We start from the raw sequence: 18636 nt of genomic DNA on the forward strand, positions 1-18636 counted from the left end.
TTGTTGAGGTTTTCGATCTTGTTATGATACGACCATGACACAACTGAGTTTATTTCATAAGACCAAAGCTTATCATCATCCGCTTAAATTACTTAACCTTTAATCACGAAGCGGCTGGTTGACGTAACTGGTCACCGAAGATGGCTGCTTTCTCGCACTACGTATCAGCATTGCTATAGCGAGGAAATGCCGCCAGCATCCTTGGTACAATTCCTCAACGGCCTATTTTAGATCTAAGCTAAGGCTTGTCGTAGCTAGTTTTTAATTTCGTTTAGTAATACGTAATACCATTGTATATTATCTTGTTTGTAGTTATTATCTTACCTTGTGCTGAGTAAAAACACTCCCACTTTGTTTACCGTTGCGACCTTTATATTTCTTTTTGTTATTTTTGTTATTATTACATCATACGTATAGATACTTACTTTACCTGCATTGGTGCACCTGACCATACTCACGAAATTAAATTTGTAATACAGTCAGCAGCAATAGTTGCTAAGCGGGCGCGGTGTTCAAAACTATCTTGACGCGACTTTATTGTTAAGAGAATAGGAGCGCGTCAAGGTAATTTTGAACAACTCGCCCGCTTAGCAACTTCTGCTGCTGACTGTACATAACAGGTTTATGTCAAAAGGGTTCATTTTCGAAACTGGAAGTCTAATGCAAATGTAACGTCAATAAAATATGAATTCTTACCAAATGGCATGGCTATTGGCTGTAGGTAGGTACCTAACCCAAAATGTTATACTGCTTCCCAATAGAAAACGGACTATAGGTATAGTTAGAGTACAATTCGCTTTTAAGATGTCCGATCGACTGCCAAAGCTACATTTCCAGCAAATTACAAAATTAAGGGAAATTAGTACGGCGCGATGGCGGGATGTAGTTTTTAATCTATTTTTGCCAAAAAAGAATCGATGAATGTAGGTATGCTATTTTTTTTAAACTGTAAATGGTTGTGCACCAAACCTAAATGGAATATAAGCTAGCTTAAAATGGTTTCCATATAATGTAAAGCATCCATCTTCGTCGCTGTTGCATCGTATGGAATTGTGGAAAACTGATATTATTAGCTTTCACCGGTCTTCCACATTGTAGGAAGAACTCTTGACAAATGAAAACAGCTTAAAATCTTCCATCTGCGAGTAAGTACCTATAACGCGCCGGCACACACGTAACAGATATCTAGAGTAAGCTAACGCTTGCAACCAATCCATTTCCAATATCATTTAAACTACCCAAATGTCGATGCGAATAGCCCAATAAATTTCTGAACTTTTTGGTCCTTTTTCCAATAACATGCCATATAAAATACTGTACAATACAGGAAAAGTTCGTGACTAAAAGGTTAAGGCAAGTAAACTGATTTTATAAACAATTATACGCCGCCAGTCACAAACAAGTTGCCTTGAGCCACCGACGCGGGGACGGCGCAATGGAGCAATTCCTTGGGAAAAAATATAAACTGGTCTCTTCGGAGAATTTCGAAGAATATCTCAAGTTCATACGTAAGTTTAATTTTTTATTCGATAAAGCTGATATTAATTACGTAACAGTTTTGAACTGACCATAGAGTTAAATATTTTTTTTTAGTTTGAATTAAGCGCTAATAAAACGATGATATAAAAGCCCTGAAGGCCTACCGCGAAAAACGAAATTCGCAAATTGCGGGGACTCTTTCTCTTTTACTCCAATGAAGGCGTAATTAAAGTGACAGAGAAAGATGCTACTTGCGAACTTCGATTTTCGCGATTACAGCCCTGGGCTAAGTTTTGTAGGGAGCATCAAAAGTATCTACCATTCTCTAATAACTTTACAATGAGAGATAACAGTGCTAACTACATGTAGAACTGACACTGTGAATGCAAACTGTGAATGATTTTTTTAAATGTAAACAGATACTATACTATATAGTCTCTAGGTATTTGGAAGAGCATTCCAGAGTGGCAGATACTTTTGGAGCGTTCTTTCGTCCGCTACTATTAATGCTAACTATACAATACCTATATTCCAAATAATATCAAGTACCTATTAACTTTTGTTAAGTAATTTAACATATTCTTAGTTCCTTTGTGTCTCAGTAGAATGAGGGACCGTCTGCATTTCTCGTTCACCGTCTCATAGTTTTATTAAATGTATTGAAATTGTTCAATTCTTTAACTCACGTTAAAGGTTGATGCCCCAGTTCAACCCTGAAAAACTAAAAGAAGGTAAGGGTCAGGTGAAACAAAAGAATATAGTAGTATACCCTATAATGGACGTGGAACCAGTAATGGGACAAAAAAACATAATTCCTCTAAAATAAGTATCTAAAAGTAGTTTATAAACACTGGCTGTATATTATCATAAATAAGAGTACTAGAGCTGTTTCCGTTTGAAGTTTCATTAAATTTGGTTGTTTTTTAAGAAATTCTAGTGCTAATGATGCATTCAACGAATTTCATGATCTCTTGGGGCTTTTTCATGACTTATGTTTTCCTTTAGTGAAAGTAGTTATAACAGAGAAACCAAAAAAAGCTAAATGGATCTCAAAAGGTCTAAGGCTTTGTTGTAAACGTAAGCGCGCATTATACTTACAAGCATGTAAAAGCAAAAATATACAGCTTAAGTCTAAGTATAAAATATACTCAAAAGTGTTACAGTCTGTTATACATAAAGCTCAAAAGAGAAGCAATTATAACTATATATTTAATGCTAGAAATGCGTGTCGCGCGACTTGGGATATAATTAATGATAGGGTGGGTAAATTGCGGCAACCAAGCTACATACAAAATATAGTAAGTGATAATGGTATTACATCTAAGCCTAAAGATATTGCAGAATTGATTAACAATTATTTCATTGATGTATCCAACAAGTTCCATCCAAAATATGGATCACCGCTACAAAATTTTGATCGATTGTCTCAGAGTATGTTTTGCAATCCCACTACTCCAAAAGAGATTCTAGAAACTATTAGGAAATTAAAAAACACTGCATCAACTGGATATGATGAAATAAATTCCAAAATACTAAAGGCTTGTGCCGAATCAATATGTGTACCTCTATCGTATGTCTTCAATCTTTCTCTTGCGGAGGGAACATTTCCTGAAAGGCTCAAAAAGTCCATAGTTAAACCGCTCCACAAAAAAGGACCAAAAAATAATGTAGCCAATTATAGACCTATTTCACTAATACCTGTCCTATCGAAACTGTTTGAAAAACTTATGCATTCTAGACTTGTCAATTTTGCCGATAAATATGAGATTTTTTCAGACCAGCAGCATGGCTTTAGAGCTAGTAGGTCTACAGCTACTGCAACTTTTGCTCTACTCAAGGATGTCATACAATGTGTGGATAAAGGACAGCCAGTCGTAGTCCTTTTTTTGGACATGACAAGGGCATTTGACTTGGTTGCTCATCAGAGACTCTTGACAAAACTTGAGCACTATGGAGTGCGAGGAAATGTGCTTCGCTGGATAGAGTCATACTTAAGTCAAAGAACGCAATATACAGAAATTGTTAGGAGGGAAGGCAAGTCTTTAAACACCTACAAATCTAACTGCAGAGAAAATTACTTTGGCGTGCCACAGGGCAGTGTCTTGGGCCCATTACTGTTTTCATTTTACATAAATGATTTGCCTAAAGCCGTAGATTTTCCTACCGTACTATTTGCAGACGACACTTCCGTAGTAATACCATGTACTGATATGCAAACATTTGAAAGTGACATTAATAGAACTCTGAATGCATTAGTCAACTGGCTGGAAATTAATAACCTATCAATAAATGTAAGCAAAACTAGGTATATGCAATTTAGAACTAGTAAGCGTCAAAGTTTGAAGCTAAATATAACTTGCTTAGGTGATTCTGTCAGCGAAAATAAAAGCTTCAAATTTCTTGGTATAGATTTGGATGAACATTTAACCTTTAATGAGCATGTTGATGGTGTTTGTAGTAAAATAAATAAATTTATATTCCCTTTGAGGAAAGTCAGACAAACAGTATCTCGAGAATCAGCATTACTGGCATATCACAGCTACATTATGTCTACACTCAGATATGGTATAATAGTATGGGGTAACTCATTTGATGTGCAAAGGGCGTTCATAATGCAAAAAAGATGTATAAGAGCCATCTTCAAAATGAAACAAATGGAATCCTGTAAGCCAGTAATGCAAAAGAATAAATTGTTATCACTACCATCCTTGTACATATATGAAATGGCTCTTTTTGTTCGCCTCAATGAAACTCATTTAAAAAAAAACTGTGATATGATAAGTTACAATGACCGTATATCTAGACAGCGCAATCTACTATTTTTGCCAAAAACCTGCCTCAAACAAACAGCTAGAAGTTCATTTTATATGTGTATAAAAATATTTAATAGGTTGCCAGCTGACATAAAAGACCTTCCAATCAACAAGTTTAAAAAGAAATTATTTTTATGGCTTAATGACATGTGTTTTTATTCCATACATGAATACTTTGATTATGAAATGGAATAGAAATAGGAATTTGAAATTGTAAATAATGAATTGCATGACTTTTCTAATGTTAATAATTAATCTGACATGTTATTTCTAATATTTTTTATGTTATAATTTTATGTTAGTGCGACTATACTTTAAATTTTGCATGCTACACCAAGCAGGGTATGGTTGAACTAATTAATATGTTATTGTACACCTTTGTAAACCCATATTCAGCAAATAAATAAATACAAATACAAATACAAATTGGCGTCAACCCAAAAGTTGTCGTGTCACTGAAAAAAAATACCACTACGAATTCTTAACAACTTCGCTAAGAAAGGTGACTTAATTTATTAAATTTTAATTAATTAATACTTGATGAAAACTAGAATGTGTTTTGTTAATTGCATTTACCATGAGATAAGGTATACAACACAATATGTTGTGACTCCACAGATGTAAAAAAAATAGTGGTATTTGGCCCAATCCCATTATAGGAGCTGTAAAACTGCGTGTCTCCTATGATGGGACAATTGACAGAATGATGCTTGCCATGCCATAATTTCATGTTTAAACAATACAGAAGTAAAATGTAGTTACGAAATATGTCAATCAGGAGGTATTCTCGGACTTCGGATAAATTAATATCGTTTTTCCAAACTTTTATTTAACTTGCCCTGTTAGTTAGTGTGGGTAATCTTGGTAGCTGAATTTGAGCCACTTTTCGATTTCCGATTCAGTTGAAATTTTGTGTAAGTACGTAATTAAGTATGCAAATCGGATGATAATACAATATTATGATAACATGGACCTGATCTGATGATGGAGACAGGAGGTGGCCATGGGAACTTTATCGCAATAAACCCTAACTAATTGTGTTTGGGTATATTAGAATTGTCTCGATGGATCTAATACAATAATAATTGGCTGTGGAAAGAAAAATACATTCAGCGATAAAAGCTTATACCAAAATTTTTTTTTTTGCCGTAACTTATTCCCCATTTCAATATTTTATACTGATAGAGCAATGTCCATTATAGGGGGCCCATTACTGGATCCACGTCCATTACCGGGGGCCCATTACTGGAGCTTTGGTGTCCATAACTGGAGAAAAAAAGCATAGTTTTAATTTGTTAAATATGTGGAAACTAATTGCAGTATCTTTGATACAACACGCCTAAAACATGAAAGACAGATAGGACTTTCATCTTTTAACACGCTAAACGGTAGACCATTTACATGTATAAGGGAAATATCATAAATACTCCAAATTTCCTCTTAAATGTCCCATGACTGGTGCTGTTACTATATAATTAATTATGACCGGGGAATAAGGAATTTTATGGAGATCCAAACAACTGAATGACCATTTTTCCCCAGTGTTCCGCTTAAAATTTTACGTGTAAATCGTGTAGAGATAGACCAAGGAAAGTCTGCAGTGATTTTGATAGCCCACACAGTGCGTTATTTATACGCCATAATTTCATAGAAGTTTCACGTTTAAAATAACACCTGCATTGCTATCAAAATCGCTGCAGACCTTTCTTGTTCTAACTCTAAACCTACAAGTACCTGCGGTTTATATTTTATAAATAAATTCCTTTTCGATAAAACTGTGTGATGAAATGTCCACAGGAGTGACGACCTTTACTTTAAGGTCTGTTTATGACTCCTCAGACCCCTATAAGGAACACTCATAAACTCATAATATCACCTCGGCCTCGGTTACCTTTAACAGGCGTTTCTGTATTTACTTATACTACTTAGGTATTGATGTAAAATTTCTCTTTGTTTTATATATGTTAATTATCACTCATTAACTCTACTATTGTTTCCATTGTGTAGGTTTATGTAGGTAAGACAGTGATTTAAATCATCATGTCGACTTTTATATTGTATATTATACTCGTTTAGTAGTAGGTACAGTCAGCCAAGAAAGTGGTCTACCACTTTTCGACCCTATGATCTGATTGATAGAGTTGAAAAGTGGTAGACCACTTTCTTGGCTGACCGTACCACTGTATTTTATGTATGTAAATAAAGGATCCTCATCGCATAGTCTGTGGATATAATGGTCTTATTTATTTTTAAAGAAATTAGACTGTAGACACAGTAAACTGTAAAAATATGGGTGTAGCCAACTTATCCAAAAATATGTCCCATAGTTCTGATTTCGCTGACATAAGAGGTATGGGACATATTTTTGAGATGATTTGTGCACCCATATTTTTACAGTTGACTGTACCTAAAGGTAAATTTTCGCCTCGCCAACAAACAAGATAATGCAGCGCTAATTGGAGAGGTACCTGAAGAAGAAGAAGGTAAAGTCTTGTCTTAATGAACCCCTTACTGCATACAATACCATATGGCGGATATGATAATCAACTATTGTCAGCTATTAAAGTTCAAATTTAGGGTTTCAGTAAGGGGTTAATTTTGAACAGACCTTTTCCACGAAAATAACGAGTTTCTTATAATCAATAAAGTAATTAAAGAACAACGAACCATGAGAAATATACATAAGTGCCGCCATAGATCGTTGACTTCTGCCTTAAGTATGTTAATGACTTACCTAATATGCAAATTACTTAATATGCTCATTACGTGTTACGTGGTACACTGCGATCGCGCATTCGAGAAATATCTTTCGCGTGATGTGAGTCTGTGACTACTTACACTAAAGAGCATTGAAAACGGTTACGGTTTACCGCGGAAATGTCCATACAAAGTAAATACTTATAAACGCATATTTGTGACGTTTTCAATAAAAAGGTACATTGTCGGTTGTCGATAAGGTTGATTTCAAATGGTAGCCATATGGAAATATCGCCTTATTGACAGCCGACAATATGTACATTTTTAATTGAGAATGGCACATTTATACCTGCATCAAGCTGCACTACTAATTGCGCAAACGCTGTTGCAACGATTATTATCTTATTATAACCAAGGCCACTTTAGCATTTATACTAGTTGACCAAGTCGGAGGTACTTGAAGTATCCAGTTGCAACGCAAATACCGTACTTAAGGGGCTACCCGAGGTTTTCATCGATTTTTGACAAGTTTTGAATCGTATCTTCTTTTTTTGCACTACATACAGAATTATAAGACAAACGGTTATCGGTTCTTCAATCTTTTATCTCCGGTTTTGTCCACTGGATTTTGAAAAAAATGAATACTTATTTTTTTATGAATTTTTTAAACATTGTCTAAAAAAACACTTTTTTCGTATCTAGTTTGCAGTGAAGAATCTTACATGTACAAAATCTACATATTTGGGATCGTCTTTGAAGTCTCGAAAAACGTGTCCAAGGCTTTAATTTTAAACTAATTAACACAAAAGTTATGGTCAGAAAACCAGTTTTTTAGCTTAAAATTGTTCAACTTTGATGCCAAATATCTCGAAGACAATGAACTTTAAAGTAAATATGGGATACTATATTGCTTAAAGCCCTTACTGTTAATATGATAAGCTACAAAAAACATTAGAAAACTCAGGGATTCAGATCGAAGGTCATTGGCGTGGGGGAGCCCCTTAAGAGTCACACGGACCTTCCGTCAGGCGTGGCTCACTCCGCGATTTCGTCGCTTTACAAATTAGCCAATTTTGGTGGCTAGCCATAAGCCGCGCGTGGCACTGTCGCCACCTAGCGGCCATATCTGTCCTGATCGTAACAGACGCGTTTTGTTAGAGAGTTAGTCTTCTGTACCTAGTGCCCACTATTATTTATTCTGTGCTTTTGCCAAAAAGCCTTTTACATACAATCAAATTTACGCTCTCATTTAAAAATATGCTTAAATTACATGAAGTGAATTCATAACAAAGCGAAGTTTTATATGCTTACAAAAGATATTACAACTGCTAACTTAATCATACTTACTTAGTTACTTCTATGAAATTGTGATGTTAAGCCTTACAACTTTAAACGAGCAATTCTTGTATAGGTATAAGTACATGTATATTTCGGGATCTCGGAAACGGCTCTAACGATTTCGATGATATATGCTATATGGGGGTTTTCGGGGGTGAAAATCGATCTAGTTTGGTCTTATCTCTAGGGTAACGCGCATTTTTAGTTTTTATATGTTTTTCGAGCAAAAATCGGTCTCCCAGATATTAAAACTAAACTTGCACTGCGTATGCTATTGCTATCAAAATCGTTGCAGACTTTTCGTGGTCTAACTGTAAGGTAAACTAAGTATGTTGCTTAATTGTTAATAGCAAGTTAAGCAAGTTTAATATAATTTAAGCATGTCGTTTTAAAATGAGCGCGTAACTTCGATTGTATGGCGGCGCTTTAGTTCCTGTGACTCTTAAATACTACTGAGACCAATGAACTCTTTAAACAGGTAAAGTGATAATTTAAACCTAAATATTGTAATGTATACGCACGACCCGTGACCATACGTGTAATTAACAGGTAGTATTTATTTTGCTTTGATTTAGACGATGCGAGAACTCGTATGCGAGTTTCATACCATTGCGGGTTTTGGCCGGTCGGTTGAATTGGACGTAATCCACAGACCCCAATGTAACTAAAATCGCATGCGAGTTCGCGCGCCGTCTAAGCCCTTTTACCCATGCCTAAAACTGGTACCGCTAATACTGGTACCAGTACCAATCTGGTACTGGTACTAATTGAGGTTACATGCTCATTCTCCTACTAATTTAAATAGGAGCCTTAGAGCATTTAGTACCTAACTGGTGACTGCTTGGCTGTCATTTTCTGTACAAAAACAGTCTGCCGATTTTTGCGGGGGAGGGGACGTCAAATGCATTATTATTTAGTTTTATTTTATTTTAGAATAGTTTGTATTTAGTTTAATTGTAATTCTAAGTTGTTTTTATTTATTGTTTTTTGGCATGTTTTTGAACCATAATTATAATTACTTATATGAATAAATGCATACTGCTTGTGCTATTAAAATCGTCGCAGACTTATCTTGGTCTACATCTAATTTTTAGGTTATTTCCATAAATCCTCGCCATTGACCTTGCCTTGTTTATACCAAATGAATACGGTTATTTTCCGTGAGAAATGCAGTAATATTACTAAATGATGTGGGTTTTGTAACAATATTTGTGATGAAAATTACGTCAGTTTAATATTAAGAGAAATAGTATGTTTTACAAGAATTTCTAACATCAATGAAATTGATTTAAGTTTGTAAACGATTACCTACCTACGTATGGCATTCTAAGATCAAAGAATTCTGGTTGACGTAACTGGTGACCGAAGACCGGCGGCTACCTCGCACAACGTATCAGCATTGCGATACAGCGAGGAAATGCCGCCGGCATCCTTGGTACAATGCCTCAAGGGCCTATTTTAGATTTAAGTTAGTTATTAATTTCGTTTAGTAATACGGTACTACTAAACGAAATTACAGCTAGTAGTATTACTAATACCACTAGCTGTATATATATAATTATCTTGTTTGTAAATAAATGATTTTATAATCAGGCCAAATATATCGTAAATTTTTCAGCATTTAGCTACTTACTTATTTACTCAGTAGGTATTCAGTTTAAATCAAGTAGGGGAGACCGAGGTGAGTTTTGACAGAGGAGAGTTGTGGCATTGTCGATTTTTTGGAATCTAATGACTGTTAGCGAGCTCGCAACAGTGTGCATTTGTTAGCTCGTAACTTGAACTAACAAACGCGCGCTATTGCGACCTTGTTTTTAGTTAATAGATTCCAAAAAATCAACGACGTCACAACTCTCCTCTGTCACAACTCACCTCGGTCTCCCCTAGGTAGGTAATCAGTGTCATTCAGTGTAATTAGTGTAGGTAATTACACAGGCAGTTATTAAATAATTGCTAGAGTGAGGTGATATGAATATGATCGATATTAATCGTTTTTACAATTTGCGTTGCATTACAGTTGATCTCATAAGAAATTTACGAACCAATTACCGTTTTATTGCTTTAATAATTATTTTATTGCTACAATTAGGTCACATTTTGCCAGGTTTGAATTAGTTTTCGGTTTCCGGTTTTTACAGACCGGTTTTATTATAGAGAAAACTCAAAGTAAAAGATGAACTCGCGCCCCGGGGGTTCCGTGCAAAAATAATTATTTATTGTTTTTCCTTTACTTACGTTTTTAGGGTTCCGTACCCAAAGGGTAAAACGAGACCCTATTACTAAGACTCTGCTGTCCGTCCGTCCGTCCGTCCGTCCGTCTGTCACCACTTCACCAGGCTGTATCTCACGAACCGTGATAACTAGACAGTTGAAATTTTCGCAGATGATGTATTTCTGTTGTCGCTATAACAACAAATACTAAAAACAGAATAAAATAAAGATTTAAGTGGGGCTCCCATACAACAAACGTGATTTTTGACCGAAGTTAAGCAACGTCGGGCGGGGTCAGTACTTGAATGGGTGACCGTTTTTTTTTCGCTTTTTTTGCATTATGGTACGGAACCCTTCGTGCACGAGTCCGACTCGCACTTGCCCGGTTTTTATTTAGCCGGTACGCAGTGTAATAATATTTTAATGAATCCCACCGAAATTAAGATTCATGACGGTTGATACGTAAATAAGGAACAAAAAAACAAAAGGCACTTCTTGTCCTTCTGCCAACACCATGATAACCCCCTAAAACCATCATTAAGCGGAATCCAGACGGGATGATCAAATCGACCGACCGATTCAATCAGAAATGAAATTGGCGTCAATCTCCAATTTAATCACCAATTTTAGAATTATGGTGATATTAGAGCCCTCTAAATTGAATAAATGCCCCAGTACGAAAATACTGGCGTCTCAAATTGGTATTCTTGCGTCCGCACCTCATTTTATCGGTAATATCGGTCATTATCGGCGGTTGAATACGGCGAACCAAGTTGGCTTTTGCTTCCGCACGTCCTGATTCAATCGGGCAATTTAATCAGATTGGCGAAACATTGATTGATTTGGATACGCCTTAATTTCTGACAGACAATTTCCAATGATTCCAGAGGTCGGTTTCCTGTCCCGCAAAGCTGCGCAGGCGGCGTGCACGGTGTCGTTTCTGGAGCGCAACGCTGACGGCAGCTACACGTTTTCCGTGACGTCACCCATCAAATCCAGCATCATCACCTTTAGGGAGGGCGAGGAGTTTATCGAGAATAGACTCGATGGAGCCAAGGTATTGACTCTCACTTCACAATTAATTTCATTTCATTTGATCTATTTAGTCATAATTTACATTGTATATGAATATAAATTGTAATTATACTTACTTAAAAATTAAAAAAAAATCATGTTTCATGTACTTAGAGCCACCCCACACTACCGTCTACCGAGCGTCGACGTCTAGCCAAGTCTATTGAGGCTGATGTTCGACGCAGCGCCATTTTCCATAGCGCTGACTAGACGCCGACGCTCAAAAGTCGGTAGTGTAGGGTCCTTCTTGCTACTTAGTTTAGTTGACCGAGCCGAGCGTTAGCGCAGCTGTCCGTTCCAGCCTTGAGCAAAAATACTTTTTTATGTCCGGGTGTTTTACTCTGCAGGCCGCATTTCTCAACCGGTTCTTGTGAAATTTTGTGAGTTGGTTTGTTAGTTACCTATTTATTTTCTGTCGTTTCGTTTTTTGGAAAATGTACGAAATGTCCATGGCACTTAAGACTATCGTGAATTCGCTGTGCTGTGATAAAGACTCATTGTAGTTTTATTTTATTTTTACACTAGCGATGCGCCACTTTCATGTCACTGTAAATGTTGTATGGACTAGTGAAAAAGCTCTACATATAGAATACATTTTTAAAATTGAGTTTAAAAATTAAATTTTTAGCAAAAAATACTCAAACCATATTTTTCAGGTGAAGACGACTGTAACCATAGAAGAAAATAAACTGATTCAGAAACAAGTAGAAGATAACGGGAGGATAACAACCAACTTGCGGGAGTTCACGCCAGAGTTCTTGGTCGTGGTACGTGGAATGCAAGCCACCCTCTAGCGTCTTTTGAGCGTCGGCACAGTCAGCGCTATGGAAAATAGCGTCGCTGCGCAGTTGCACCAACGTTGCGTCGAGCAGCAGCCATAGAGTTGCCTAGACGCCGACGCTTGGGAGACGCTAAGTATTGTGGGGTCCCTCTAATAGTTTCCTGAGGCCCAGCCATAGTAGTGATGAATCCAAAATTTGCTTCTGAAATTTGAACCTATATCGTAGGAAATACAGTTAATTTTGTTTTACTTGAAAATTTAAGGAAATAAAACAAATACAACCCTTTTTCGTATGAATATTATGTACATTTTATTGAACTGAATAAACGCATCAATTTGTTGTATGGTGGTAGTTCGCCGGGATAAACGCAGTGGCGTAGCGTAAACGAAACTAGCCGTGGGCGAAATCGCATCTGCGAGGCCCTTTTCTTTCACTGCGCTCGAAGAGACCTAGCGTGAGGCCCCTCTTGGAGCGAGAGGCCGTGGGCGAATAGCTACGTCGATAAATGATAGTAAAAAATTAAGTCAATTCAATAAATTCCTCTTACAATTGTTATGTGTGGTGGGGCAGTCTGTTATTATTTTTGTAGATATAATAATAGTTTTATTTTTGTTTCAGACGACCACAGCTGAAGGCTGGGACGGCAAATGTGTGAGAACTTACAAAGTGATTGAGTGAATGTGTATGTGTACAAAAAGCTAAATGTCGAATATGTAATTATGGTACCAAATAATTTTATGGCACCACAAGATCAATGTCGAGAACTATTGGTTTTTCGTTTTAAGAATATTTTAAGACTAGTTTCGATTAAAATACGAGTTTCGAACGGAACAAAGAACAAATATGCCAAAAAAAGAAAATTCCTGTATTATGTGATATGAGTACTACTATTACTTAAGATTATAATGCCTACATAGGTACATATTATAAATGGTAGGTCAGGCACTTTGTATAATAAAATTGTGCTACATACTCTGTTGTATTTATTTTTAGGGAATTCAAATGTAAATCATAAAAAGTTATTATCAAATTATTGTTTTGCTAAATATTGACAGCGAAACTAAGTTACTTAATTTTTTTTTTATTGACAAGGCTTTTACGAAATAAATATGAACAAACATCTATAAAAATGAAAATCTGATTTCAACTTTCATAGTCTTTACCTACTCATAGGTAGGTAGGTATATAATTAGGCCAGAGAATTTAAATACCTACCAGAAATAAAATTTTTTACTCACAAAGCAATGGTAGTATAGTAACAGCACCAGTCATGGGACATTTAAGAGGAAATTTGGAGTATTTATGATATTTCCCTTATAAATGTAAATGGTCTACCGCTTAGCGTGTTAAAAGATGAAAGTCCTATCCGTCTTTCATGTTTAAGGCGTGTTGTATCAAAGATACTGCAAGGAGTTTCCACATAATTAACAAATTAAAACTATGTTTTTTTTCTCCAGTCATGGACACCAAAGCTCCAGTAATGGGCCCCGGTAATGGACGTGGATCCAGTAATGGGCCCCCTATAATGGACATTACTCTATCAGTATAAAATATTGAAATGGGGAATAAGTTATGGCAAAAAAATCATCTTTTGGTATAAGCTTTTATTGCTGAATGTATTTTTCTTTCCACAGCCAATTATTATTGTATTAGATCCAACAAGACAAACCCAAACCCAAACAAAACCCAAACAAACCCAACAAAATTAGTTAGGGTTTATTGCGATAAACTTCCCATGGCCACCTCCTGTCTCCATCATCAGATCAGGTCCATGTTATCATAATATTGCATTATCATCCGATTTGCATACTTAATTACGTACTTACACAAAATTTCAACTGAATCGGAAATCGAAAAGTGGATCAAATTCAGCTACCAAGATTTGACACATTAACTAACAGGGCAAGTTAAATAAAAGTTTGGAAAAACGATATTAATTTATGCGAAGTCTGAGAATACCTCCTGGTTGACATATTTCGTAACTACATTTTACTTCTGTATTGTTTAAAAACATGATATTATGGCATGGCAAGCATCATTATGTCAATTGTCCCATCATAGGAGGTATGCAGTTTTACAGCTCCTATAATGGGATTGGGCCAAATACCACTATTTTTTTACATCTGTGGAGTCACAACATAGTGTGTTGTATACCTTATCTCATGATAAATGCAATTAAAAAAACACATTCTAGTTTTCATCAAGTATTAATTAATTAAAATTTAATAAATTAACTCACCTCTCTTAGCGAAGTTGTTAGGAATTCGTAGTGGTATTTTTTTTCAGTGACACGACAACTTTTGGGTTGACGCCAATTTCTTAAAAGATAACCGAATTTAATAAAAATTGAAACATAAACAGCTCTAGGACTCTTATTTATGATAAAAATATATCCAGTGTTTATAAACTACTTTTAGATACTTATTTTAGAGGAATTGTGGTTTTTTGTCCCATTACTGGTTCCACGTCCATTATAGGGTCCACTACTATATACATAGATATATGTACGGTCGAAGGTATTATTTTATGATTATGAGTATTATGACCCATTTCATACCTTATCAGTCTTATCACAGTGACAATCAATATGAAAGTCGCTAGAGACTAGAGATGCCACGAATATTCGGCAACTATTCGGTATTCGACCTATTCGCCCACTTTGCCGAATATTCGGCATTCGGCGGAATACCGAATATCGGTTGCATCTAGCTAAAAAGAAAAATTACACAAAAAAATAACCAAACCTAGGTAAATTTAATATTTAAAATGTATTCTTGGAAAGTAGTTAAATACGAAAGCACGTTTTTGAGCATTTGTTGATTACAAAATATTTTATTTTTATCATGGGTCTGATCTGATTGACTCTAATTACATTAATTGATTATGGTCAACATAAAAATATATCTTAGCAATAGTTGTGCTATGTTGGCGAACAGTTTTCATAATAATTGTGACACAAAATGTTTGCATGTCATGCCGAATATTCGGTCGCCGAATATTCAGTATTCGGCCGAGAGGGGCCGAATATTCGGTATTCGGCCAAATTCACTATTCGGGGCATCTCTACTACAGACCTCATACTATTGTCACTGTGACAAGGTACAAAATGGAAGGAACAAAACTTTCTACTGCACGAAGTAAACATTCAAATATCTTATCGTATCGTAATAATTATTACCTCATGATGACTACCGAGTCTATAATCTCATACCCCCGAGGTTGGCCGCCGAACTAGATGACTCACGGTGATATTATTATGTTTTCGCGTCGCGCTTCAAATGAAGTTGATTTGATATCACTGACAATCATTTAATTTATTTGTCTCTATTAAGTAAATATAAAACATTAAATTAGCTTACAAATAATAATACAAACTATCTCTAAACTAAATACTTAAAATAAAAAGCCTATAAATAAAAAACGTCCCCCAAGTCACTGCCGATGGGCAGTGTGCCCAGAAGGCTGGCCGCATTGCCACGTTGTATGGCAATACTTTTGCGTTGAGCAAAATACTGGCCAGCCCTCTGGTCTCCTGCGGCATCTATAGGCGCTCCGCTAAGGCCCTGTATATACGGCGCGCGCTTGGCCCCCACGGCCCCAGCGTTGCGACCCCAAACGCCTCAAAAATATAACTACTGCCAAGGGTGGCATATTTGCGGCGTTTGAGGTCTTCTGCCATGGACGCGGCATGACCAGCATCTCTGCTGGTGCCTGGAAGGTGGGACGGCGCGAGGGTGTCAACACATGTAAATAAATGTTTCTCAATCATTTAATTGACAAATAGAAGTGCTGGGGTGGAAAAAAAATGTAATTATTATCACTTTTTCTCTGGGTATTTAGGGGAGGGTACTGAAATTTTAAAATCAATTATTTACGCTACTAGTCACTCCAAGGCGTTCTTGAGTTATAATGACTTAATTACCTATAAGTGTTTTTAGTGAAGCTGATTTCAATACATATAAGTTGGTAGGTATAGGTAGGTAGGTGGTAGGTTGGTAGGTTGTTAGGTAAATTTCTAGAGACTGAGCTGATTATCTAAGATCTACAATCGAGTTATAGTAATCGTAAATATGGATTAAAAAGTAAAACAAAATCATTATAATTAAATATTTTTATATCTGTGACAACACTACAAAGTTGTTTACATTTTAAATTGTCATATATCACGTCATTCATATTATCTAATTGCTAGGGTTGAAACACACAGATTGTTGTACTAATGTTTAACAAACTCAAAAATTGTTAGAAATCTTAACGTGATTAATAAGTGAAAAATAAAGTACGTAGCCTAAACAGTTCCCCGTTTTTATAAAAGTCCATCACACCGTTCCATCCGATATAATTATGTAGAGCAGGGATCTCGAAACTTTTTTATGTATCGTGTATCGGGCTCAACGTAGGACGTCCACCCACAAGATGGACGGACGACCTTGTTAAGGCCGCCGGAAAACGCTGGATGCGGGTCGCTTCCAACCGGTACGAATGGAGGTCCAAGGGGGAGGCCTATGTTCAGCAGTGAACGTCTTATGGCTAAAATGATGATCGGGCTCAACCCCTGGAGCCTGGCTCCCGCGGGCCGGATGCATGGATCCGACGCCGCCGACGCCGGGTGACGGCGGGCCGGACTGGAAGATTGGAACGCGTCGCGGGCCGGATTCGGGGTTTGGAGAGCCCTGATGTAGAATATAGCTGCAGAGTGAAGTGACCCCCTTTCATAGATTTTTGTTAGCAATTATGATTACACGGCTTGAGCCCCATGGTTCGCAAGTTCTTTATCTTTTAACCTTTTCACTCAGGTCATAAAACACACCCTACTAGGTGACCCAGCCGGTCTAGCATGAGTTACGTTCTCGCGCGTGACTCCATACATCTAGCGCGCCTTCAAGTCAAAAGCTCAAAGTAAAATTACAAAAAAAAGAAAACCGACTTCAAAAAGGATGAAATAAAATATTATCCTTTTTAAGTCTATGCGTTACCAACTGATATGTTTGAAGTCGGTGCCAAGCCAACTTTTGAAGCATACCATGATTTTGGTGCGATTCGATAAGGATGTACGTTGGATTGCCTTACACGACGACAATGAACGTACTTTCTGTAGGTACAGTCGACGTTAAAAATATGTTTACACTTTTCGTCTTATCACAAAGGAGTAAGGTGCATAAGTGTATAATACATATCTTTGACGTCGACTGTACCTAAGAACACACCTCAGAACACACGATCAAACCTCCTTGGCACAGTCCGTACCATATTTGTCGGCACGCAAGCGTGGGATTGGGACTGAAGTTATTTCCCGTCCCTTATTCAGAGGACTATACATTTCAAAATATAAAACAATTCAAGGAATTTACGTTCTTGCCAAATTTCACCTAAAGCGGTTCAGTTGTTTAGCCATGAAAAGGCGACAAAGAGGCAGACAGAATTACTTACACATTTATAATAGTTCTAATGGTACAGTTCTAATGGGATTTATAGTCATAAAGCTGATTATTTTTGACGGGTATTCTTCACTACTTGGCTTGGCACCGACTTCAAACATATCAGTTGGTAACGCATAGACTTAAAAAGGATAATATTTTATTTCATCCTTTTTGAAGTCGGTTTTCTTTTTTTTGTAAATAGTTTTTATTTTTCCATTTTTAGTTTTAACGCATTGTTAATAGCGCGACGCGTGAATGAAAAACAACATCATGGTCACTACACTAAATCCATCCTCCGCCCCGTCACTGACCCAATCCCTTTTACCCGACCCCTTAATCCCCGACCCCTTAACTCCTAACCCTAACCCCCGATCAGTAGCCTTACCAGCTTTCCAAGAGTTTGACATTGATTTATTCGCTAGCGTGTGTGTAACTTACTTTCTTTGCATCTCGCTCGTAGTGGCATATTAGTGCGAGCGAGATGCATAAAAAGTAAGTTACGAAGACATTAGCGTCGCTAACTTAGCGAATATGTCAATGTCAAACTCGTGGTAAGGCTACACTTGCACTACATCAAATTGGCGGTGTTCGGAAGCAAATGCTCGAGTTACTTTAGAAAACACCGAAATCACTTTACACGTGCCTTTAAAAACTGAGGAGTTCCCTCAATTCCTCATGGATTCCATCATCAGACCAGAACCAAAAATAATACGGAAACACCTTGGAGGCAACTCCTTCCAAACAAAAAAAGAATTACTCAAATCGGATCACAGGTGCCGGAGTAATCGCTGAACATACTACATTTAATAAATCATCATTATT

General features: G+C 36.7%; 1 protein-coding gene across 1 annotated transcript; it reads left to right on the forward strand.

Moving 5' to 3' along the window:
• The first annotated feature begins 1364 nt into the window (after positions 1-1364).
• Positions 1365-13366, forward strand: LOC134674798 (fatty acid-binding protein-like). Its single transcript, XM_063532938.1, has 4 exons — positions 1365-1508; positions 11426-11595; positions 12269-12379; positions 13013-13366. Exons 1-4 carry the CDS (start codon positions 1436-1438, stop codon positions 13070-13072), a joined length of 414 nt encoding a protein of 137 aa, XP_063389008.1. The 5' UTR covers positions 1365-1435; the 3' UTR covers positions 13073-13366.
• The last annotated feature ends 5270 nt before the right edge of the window (positions 13367-18636 follow it).

Source organism: Cydia fagiglandana, chromosome 20, assembly GCF_963556715.1.
Source record: "Cydia fagiglandana chromosome 20, ilCydFagi1.1, whole genome shotgun sequence".
Lineage (NCBI taxonomy): Eukaryota > Metazoa > Arthropoda > Insecta > Lepidoptera > Tortricidae > Cydia > Cydia fagiglandana.